The sequence below is a fragment of the Gobio gobio genome (assembly GCF_949357685.1).
Source record: "Gobio gobio genome assembly, chromosome: 21".
NCBI classification, from domain to species: domain Eukaryota; kingdom Metazoa; phylum Chordata; class Actinopteri; order Cypriniformes; family Gobionidae; genus Gobio; species Gobio gobio.
In genome coordinates, this window is record NC_137117.1 from 22,509,615 (window position 1) to 22,518,550 (window position 8,936).

An 8,936-nucleotide genomic window follows, 5' to 3' on the forward strand; every position below is an offset into this window, starting at 1 on the left:
TGTGTTTCTTTCAGATATCTCACTCAGGGGTCAATGCTTTATGCCGATCCATCAAACTGCAATGTGAGCTGTACTCCTCCAGACAAATTGCCATCTGCATGGACCCCTACTGTGGCCTGGGCTTTGTGCTGTGGTGTCTGTCAAGGTAGTACACACAGTCAAAGACTGTGACTTTGACCTAAGCAGGCGTAATGCAATAAATCACATCTATCCTATGGTAATCTAAGGTTAAGCTTTGACTGCACCTGGTTAGGACACAATGTTATGCATGCAATTTGTAGAATACCCATTGTAATTTGTATCTGTGTGTGTGTGTGTAGTGTTTATTCAGGCCACCAGTCAATCCTGATCCCTCCCTCGGAGCTGGAGACGTCTCTGCCCCTGTGGCTGAGCACGCTCAGTCAGTATAAGATCAGAGACACCTTCTGTTCATACTCTGTCATGGAGCTCTGCACCAAGGGCCTTGGCACACAGACTGAAGCTCTAAAGGTGAGTCAGCAGGATACAGATTCACTACCGTTCAAAAGTTTGGGGTCGGTAAGGTTTGTTTCTTCATGTTTTAAAAATGAAAGTATCTTATGCTTACCAAGAAAGCATTTATTTGATCAAAAATACAGTAAAAGCCACAATATTGTGAAACTGTATTGTACAGTCACATGCCCATGTCATTCTGAACCTATATGACTACATTGGAACACAAAAGGAGTATTTTTATTTTCTTTACAGCTCCAAAATGATGAAAAAATATTCCAAGTCTTCTGAAACCATACACGTTAGTGTGAGAACAGACTGAATATGAAGAGACTTCTCCCTAGAGAAACAATGTCTGTTTTGTAAACAAATTATTTTGAGTCAGATGTTTTCAATGAATTGGTCGATCCAGTTCACAAAACCAGTCTGAATGATTCACTTACAAAAAGGAATTATCGAGTTCTTGATTCAAACTCAAATATGACTTTAGAAGAATGAAAAATATTACACACAAGTCATATATGCCACTTTTATAATCAATTTATGGTGCTTTTGCATCATTTTTGAAGCTTGAAAGCTCCACTCTCCATATCACAATACATATAGTTTCAAAGCAACTTTACAGAAAATGCATGCGTCTACTAATTTAGAATGATCTGTTACCAGAGGTGACTGTGTCCAAGTAATGCCTTTCAGAAATGTGCAAATACAAATCCGCAGTTAGCTAATAATGTATTCATTTACGACAGAAACAATGAGATAAAAGTTGTGAACTAGGGATGCACTGAATGTTCGGCAACCGAAATTATTTTTCAGAAAATAGCAAAAATTGCACTTGCCGAATAAGTGAAAAGACAGAATAAATTTAACCGAACAATGACGTTTTTGATGACGCGATCAAATATAGCAACCAGCGCATGTGAGAGAGAGGCGTGCACGCTTCCAAATGCAGCAAACATGTTGGAAGTGTGGAAGCAGTCAAGTGTCCGAGATAGACACAAAAATGGCCGTTTGCAGACACTGTCTAAGCACCCTCAAATGCAAGCAAGATCACCCTCAGTTGATACTGTATATTAGCAAATGCTCTAGTGCATATTTGTGTATGTAGAACGTCAAATGTATCCATTTACAACGTGTTTCTGCAGGGGTGACAGGCTCGCAAAACCTCAAATTAACAAACAAACAAAGTGTAGACACGAATCGACGCAAGTAAGATATTTATTGTGCATTGTTAGCAGCTTCATTGAACTTTGTAAGATCGCGATGAACTGACATGGCGACAGCGTTTAGTGATCGTAAATGGAGCGGTCTTGGCTCGCTTTCGAGTCTACAGTCTATATAATCCAGTGAATAAAACTATTGTTTTTCATGTTGCAAAAAGGATTAATGGCCAATTGCACGCTGCAAAGTTTCGGAAGTGACATAATGAAATAGTAACGCATTAAAGCAATGTAAAGGCAGACTAATAGATTAATAGAAAAATATTTGTTGCAAAATATTTTTGAAATTCTAAATAATCTTAAATATCTCACTGTACACTCACTGCTGTGGTGGAGCCGTTGTTTGGCCTACATCTGCATTTTAATAGAGCACCCTCAGTGATTCGATTATGATACCTGTAGGTATAATAGGCCTAAGATAAGAATTTTTATATATAATTTTTTTTTTCTTTCTGTTATGTTGTGCTTTGTTTGTATAATGTCTGCTGGAATGCTAAAAAATTTTCAGTGTTAAATAAATATTTTTAAATTGTAGTTTTATAATTTTCTTTAAAAAAAAAAAGCAACACAAAATAGTAAAAAGCTAATTTTTACTATTTAATTTATGAAATGGTGGAAAAAATAGGCAAAATAAATGGGAAAATCTAAAAATCTGATATAACTGGAGAACCAGGTTATGAGATGCATTATGTGAATACTTGGCTAAAGAGATGTGTCTTTAGTCTAGATTTAAACTGGAGGAGTGAGCCTGAGCCCCGAACGTTATCAGGAAGTTTCCAGAGTTTAGGAGCCAAATATGAAAACACTCTCCCTCTTTTAGTGGGCTAAGATATCCTTGGTACAATCAAAAGTCCAGTTTTGTGACCTTAAAGAGCGTGGTGGATTGTAGGGCGATAGAAAATCAGTTAAATACCAACCTCCCCCAGTTTATCTTGAAGCCAATATGGAAGTGACTTAAACTGCAATTCATCGACCGGCCGCTAGAGACAGGCTCCAAAAGGGAGCAGAATCTCATTGAGCCCCATGTTAAATGCCTGCTTTAAAGCAGAAAAAAACATGTTTACAGCCTGGTACAAATTATGGTTTTGGTCTATATATCTAATTTTGCCCTTCATGACAACTGTGAGGGGTTGAATTTGTATTACTCATTCGTTTACATTATATAAAGCCTTAAAGTACCTTTGCCACTTTGAGTGATATGTGGATATCCGTTGTCTGGTGTCTGTTAGTCATCACGTCATCTCAGCTCCGCCCACGTCCCGCCTCTTTACCCATTTTTTTGTTATCCGGGAGTGACGCGCTGCCAAGATGGCAAGGGCCAGATCGACTCTACTATACGCTTCAAAACTGTTCTTCAGAATCCTATGGGTGACGCCACGGACACTACGTCCATATTTTTTTACAGTCTATGTTAAATACACAGGAGCTAAACCATTTAGGGCCTTGTAGGTCAGTAGCAATACTTTGTAATCGATACAGAACTTAATCGGAACCAGTGTAGAGATAATAAAATTGGTGTTATATGATCATTTGAATGGAATGGAACAACCAGCAAGTTATTAAAATTCCTCCTCGGAAGAAAGAAAGTCATAGGGGTTCGGAATGCCATGAGGGGGAGTAAATAATGACCTGATCCTGTAATACTGAGGAAAAACAGACAGAAGGGGATGATCAACAGAGTGTGGATGTGTCTATAAAAGCTAATGAGAGATTTATGTGCAGGCACGCGGCGTGAACCTATCGTGTGTAAGGAGCTGTGTCGTCATAGCCGAAGAGAGGCCTCGTTTGGCCCTCACGCAGTCATTCTCCAAGCTCTTCAAAGACCTGGGCCTGTCTCCACGTGCAGTGAGCACCGCTTTCGGCGCCAGAGTCAACTTGGCAATCTGTCTACAGGTTAGGCCAATAAATATGTTGCATCAACTGTCATGACACAAAAGCAGAGATTTATTTTGATTCCTGCTTTCTTCCATCAGGGCACTGCTGGTCCAGACCCGTCCACTGTTTACGTAGATATGAAGTCCCTCCGTCATGACAGGTATGTGTGAGATGGCAGTAATGACATGAAGACAAGTCTGTATATGCTTGCGTTGTGACGGTTTTCTTCTTTCTCTGTCATAGAGTGAGACTGGTGGAGAGAGGAGCTCCTCAGAGTCTGCCGCTGATGGAGTCTGGGACTGTAAGGCCATCCTAGTTCTAGTTCTGTCCTACTTTATTTTCAGTGCTGGGTAGATTACTTACATATTGTAGTCCATCACTGATTACAAATTACATGATGAAAATGGTAGTTAGTATTTGAATCTGTTATTTTACACATTTTAAGTAATGTATTCCAACTATTTTTGAAATGTTAGATTACTTTAACCTCTTAACTGTCACCGTCCCGCTGGCAGGACACCTGGCGCTCTATTTTTGATCGCCTTTTTTCCGTATCATATATTTTAGTAATTATCATAAATTAGGTATCATTTGAAAGATTACAAACTCAAAATTCATCCTGTGAAAACCGGTTTGAAATCAGACATTGCCTTACCATGGAAACGGTACTCTACATTCTTCTAGTGGGCTCCTCCCCCTAGTGGGCTTGTTTCGCATTACAAAATGTATTTTAACCACTTTATAATCAAAATCTTTTCTAATCTTGACAAAACATATCGTCGGAAAGGTCTGAGTCTCAGAGTTTCGTATTTGGTGACTGTTCTGAAATGGAAGTGATATTTAGACAGAAATTTACAGGAAAATGCACCAAAAAAACAATCATTTGGAATGTGGATGACACCCGGTGGCTATTTGTGGTACAGCGCCTAAACAAAATCTCGTGGGACTTCAATTTTTGTGATATCAACTTCAAATTTGGAACACAACTTGGTTAGACATATGGCTTTGATTTTATAGTAAAACATTTTTTGTGAAATATATATTTTATATAAAATAAAAATATTTATTACAGTATTTTTTATTTACAGTAAATTTAAACTTCCATAACTTTTTCATACTTTCATATTTTGAAATGCTTTCACTTCAGCAATAATAAGCTGAGTGTCTTCTTTAAAACAAGACAGCCTTTCAAGTTTGGATAGTGCATTTTCATGACTATTCTCAAAAAACGGGGTGACAGTTAAGGGGTTAAAGACTTCACATGGATTTGATTGTATTGTATCATATATATATCAGAAAATATTCTATATAAAAACGAAACAAAAACGATATATATAAAAATAAATATATATATTAAAAATAACCAACCAACCGACCATTAACCAACATCAGAGAATCAATAATTTACTGCCATTATGTGAACGTGTAATCATGTAATCAATAAAAGTAATAGTAGTATGAGTATTGTAAAATGTAATATAATGTAAAAGTACTTCCTTTTTGGAATCAGATTATGTAATCCAACTGGGATACAATCAGTTACTACCCACCGCTGTTTATCTTGCATGGTTATTATAAGCCATATCAGTCATCCCGTGTTGTTTTGTTGCCTTACCTCAGATGCTTCCTGGAGTGAGAGTAATCATCGTGAACCCAGAGACAAGAGGACCATTAGGAGACTGTCATCTGGGCGAGGTGAACAAACACACATTTAACTGGTGTAAACGTACAAATGCAACAGTGTTTCAGTGATGTATATTTCTCCAGATATAAAATTCCTCCATATTCTCAGGATTCTCTATGTTGACAGCTGTCATCTTCATCACTTTCTGGCATTTTTCTCTAGATCTGGGTGAACAGTCCTCATAATGCCAGTGGTTATTATACCATCTATGGTGAGGAGAGCCTGCAGGCAGACCATTTCAACACACGGCTGAGCTTTGGAGAGACCGAAACGCTTTGGGCCAGAACTGGATATCTGGGATTTGTCAGAAGAACAGAGCTACTGGATGCCAGTGGAGGTCTGTAATATACTGCTGATTGATGAATATTATAAAGATAATAGTGTAAAATAGATATTCAGAGTATAAATTTGGATTGGATTAAGCATGTTCACAGACGACTTTACAGTATTACATTTTTAATGATTAAATATTGCACACTAGCATTCAAAAGTTTGGTGTCAGAAATTTGAAAGAAATTAATACTTTTACTCCGCAAGGATGAATTACATTCAAAAGTGACAGTAAAAAACTTTTACATTGTCACAAAAGATTTATATTTCACATCAATGCTGTTCTTTATCATCAAAGAATCCACAAAAATATTAAGCAACATTGATTATATGATTTCTGAAGGATCGTGTGACAAGACTGGAGTAATGATGCTGAAAATTCACCTTCGTCATCACTGAAATTAATTACATTTTAAAATATAATAAAATAGAAAATGGTTATTTTAAATTGTAATAATATTTTACAGTTTTACTGTATTTTTTTTAAACAAATAAATGCAGCCTTGGTGAGCAGAAGAGACTTCTTTTAAAAAATGTCTTATTTGTGATTTAAAATTTTCCCACATATAAATAAAATTCCATCAAAAAACCCTGCACTAATAGCTGGAAGTTATTCAATTATAATTACGCAGGAAATTCCAGGAATCTAAATTCATAACTAAATGTCTCTAGCCTGACGTCGTCATACTCAATTCTAGTCAGAGTCTGATTCTGCTCCGTTGGGCTGTGATTATGGGGCGTGTTTCAACCAACCAGGAAAGACCTCAATTGGATAGACCTACAACCAATCAGAGCAACGGAGCGACGCATAACGTTAGTTGTCAAATGTCAACAGAACTCAACTGCACACAGTGTTGCCAAGTCCGCGGGGTGTTTTCCATGTCCGCGGGTTGAAGCGACCCCAATTATGTGATATACAGACCCAGGAATGGGAATTTTGCCAAAATAACACATATTTTACCCCCCAAATGGCATTTTTTTCTGGAGAGCACACATCTTCAGAAATTGTCGGCTATAGTGCTGGTCCACTGTCTCACACCTTTTTCTTGTGGTTTATCTTCCACCAGATCGCCACGATGCTCTGTTTGTGGTAGGTTCACTGGATGAAACACTGGAGTTGCGAGGTTTGCGTTATCATCCCATTGACATTGAGACTTCTGTGTCTCGGGCGCACCGCAGCATCGCTGAGAGGTGAGAACCTCGAGATCATTTATGCTTCCTGTCTGCATGTATCAAGTCTAAATGAGTTTTATTGTAGTTACTATAAATTCCAGTCCCTGTCTCTAATTGGATTGTATGCTTCATCGTACAGCGCCGTCTTCACGTGGACCAATCTTCTGGTGGTCGTGGTGGAGCTCAGTGGGTCTGAGCAGGAAGCTCTTGACCTGGTTCCCCTGGTCACTAACGTGGTGCTGAAAGAGCATCACCTCATCGTTGGTGTAGTGGTCATCGTGGACCCCGGCGTCATCCCTATCAACTCGCGGGGCGAGAAGCAGCGCATGCACCTGCGCGACTCCTTCCTGGCCGACCAGCTGGATCCCATCTATGTGGCGTACAACATGTGAGCCTAAAGCGGACTAAAATGCTTAACGCTCAACGTGGCACCCAAAGATCCACATTTACAACGCGGCCGTTCCTCTGTGCCCTCAGCACGCAACTGGACACAGAGGAAGAAGCCGCCAAGGCCTATTTCTGCCTCTGCGCTGAGCCTTGTACATATTTTTATGTTCTCTTTAATGTGATTGTGGCCTGTTCGACCAATGGCGGTCACCCGGCTTAAGCCATCCAACCCTCCCTGGACATCCAGGAGGGTGGTGCTCTTCTTTTAGAACATGTTTCTGCCCTTTAAAACAGGTGAAACCACATTTTCACAAGTTGCATTGACTTTGATGTCCAACTTTTGGTGCCACTTCCGATATGCCTCTTCCATAGAGCAGCGCTTGTGCTCTTGCAGTGAGACCTGAGGGACTTACATGAAGCTTTTCTGCGCACTTTATCTCCTCTCCTGAGCTAGTGCTCAGAGGAGAGTCCTTCAGTTTTCATTCTGGAAGTGCTAACTTAGTTTTATGGATCAACGGTATCACCAGCAAAACAAACATATCTTCTTTTATTCAAAACTGCTAGTCGTTTTAATGGTTTTAAAATAACTGCACCACGTTTTATTGTTGCGTAAAAAGTTTTTTCTTTTTTTTTACTGACATTGCCAAATGTTATGCACATCAGTAGTGAACTGGAGTGAGGAGGGTTTTGTGGAATTGTCCTCACTGAACACAGCAGTTTTAACAGAATACATTTGTAACTTGACATCTATATGCATTAAACGTGTGTATTGAAGGTGACAGAAATGTTTCGAGATGAAGACAGTTCCATTCCTAAATGAATGTTTCTGTCTTCATGTCTTATTGTTGTGTGTAAAAGGACTGGAAAGATGAATAGATGGAAGGTGTTTGTGTGTAGACTATATATGTAGTGTCTCACTGGTGTTACTGTTAAAAAAATGGACCCTATTATCCGGTCCTCCAAAAACTTGACTGATATTTCATACTTGATGGCAATTTTTAGCATAATTTTCTCAAGATCATGATGCAGAAACAATTCAAATATTTTTACACATTACAACCGTCACAAAATAGATAATTTTCATGTTTAATATCTGTTTCTCGTAAGCCCTGTTCACACTTGACACCCTGAGGTCGCTGAGTGCTGGACCTTGATGTTGCTGCAAGTCGCTGTCAGTGTGAACACTCCTTCACCGTTGAATGTGTGTGAGAGAAGAGCGAGTGTGGTAGAAAGAAAGGGTGTTTTAACCAAGGCTTTCTAAAATATGGGCGGAAAAAAGAGTGCGCAAAGAGAGGAAATATCTTTTCTATCCTAATAAAATTACAGTAACATTTATTAGCACCTAACATGTTTATTTCAAAATGGCCTTAGATATCAAACTATTCTTTCTTCCTGCAGATTGTTTACATGTGAAATTCTGTGCAGCTCTTTTCTTTAACAACGCACACATTCTCATAACTTTTTTCTTTTTGTATTTTTAATTCTCATTTCTTAATTGTCAAAATATTGAGTGTGTTGGTGCAAAATTTATAAAGTTTTATGTTAATTAAATGTATTGTTGTCATCAATGAATCTTTTACTGTCTTTACTACAGTAATTTCAGCTGAGCAATGTGCACATAGGGAACTGAATGAGCCTAACACTGTGTCTATACCGGCGCGAGCGCTTAAAGTACGGCAGAAATCGGGCATCTGTGGGGAATTGGTTGCATCATGCGTCTTTGTAGACGCAGTGTAAAAATATTTAGTGCTCTTCCACTTTGAAAAAGCAACCAATTCTGAGGAAAATGCAGACTA

At 38.6% G+C, this 8,936-nt stretch overlaps 1 protein-coding gene across 1 annotated transcript in view; it reads left to right on the forward strand.

The window, feature by feature from the left end:
- Positions 1-8,710, forward strand: part of dip2ba (disco-interacting protein 2 homolog Ba) — a 57,431-nt gene extending 48,721 nt beyond the window's left edge. Inside the window, exons 30-38 of the mRNA XM_079803322.1 lie at positions 15-145; positions 321-489; positions 3,414-3,584; positions 3,665-3,726; positions 3,810-3,867; positions 5,187-5,261; positions 5,413-5,587; positions 6,648-6,771; positions 6,893-8,710. Of these exons, the coding sequence (XP_079659448.1) occupies positions 15-145; positions 321-489; positions 3,414-3,584; positions 3,665-3,726; positions 3,810-3,867; positions 5,187-5,261; positions 5,413-5,587; positions 6,648-6,771; positions 6,893-7,145 (1,218 nt within the window). The 3' untranslated portion in view covers positions 7,146-8,710. The remainder of the gene's footprint in view (positions 1-14; positions 146-320; positions 490-3,413; positions 3,585-3,664; positions 3,727-3,809; positions 3,868-5,186; positions 5,262-5,412; positions 5,588-6,647; positions 6,772-6,892) is intronic.
- The last annotated feature ends 226 nt before the right edge of the window (positions 8,711-8,936 follow it).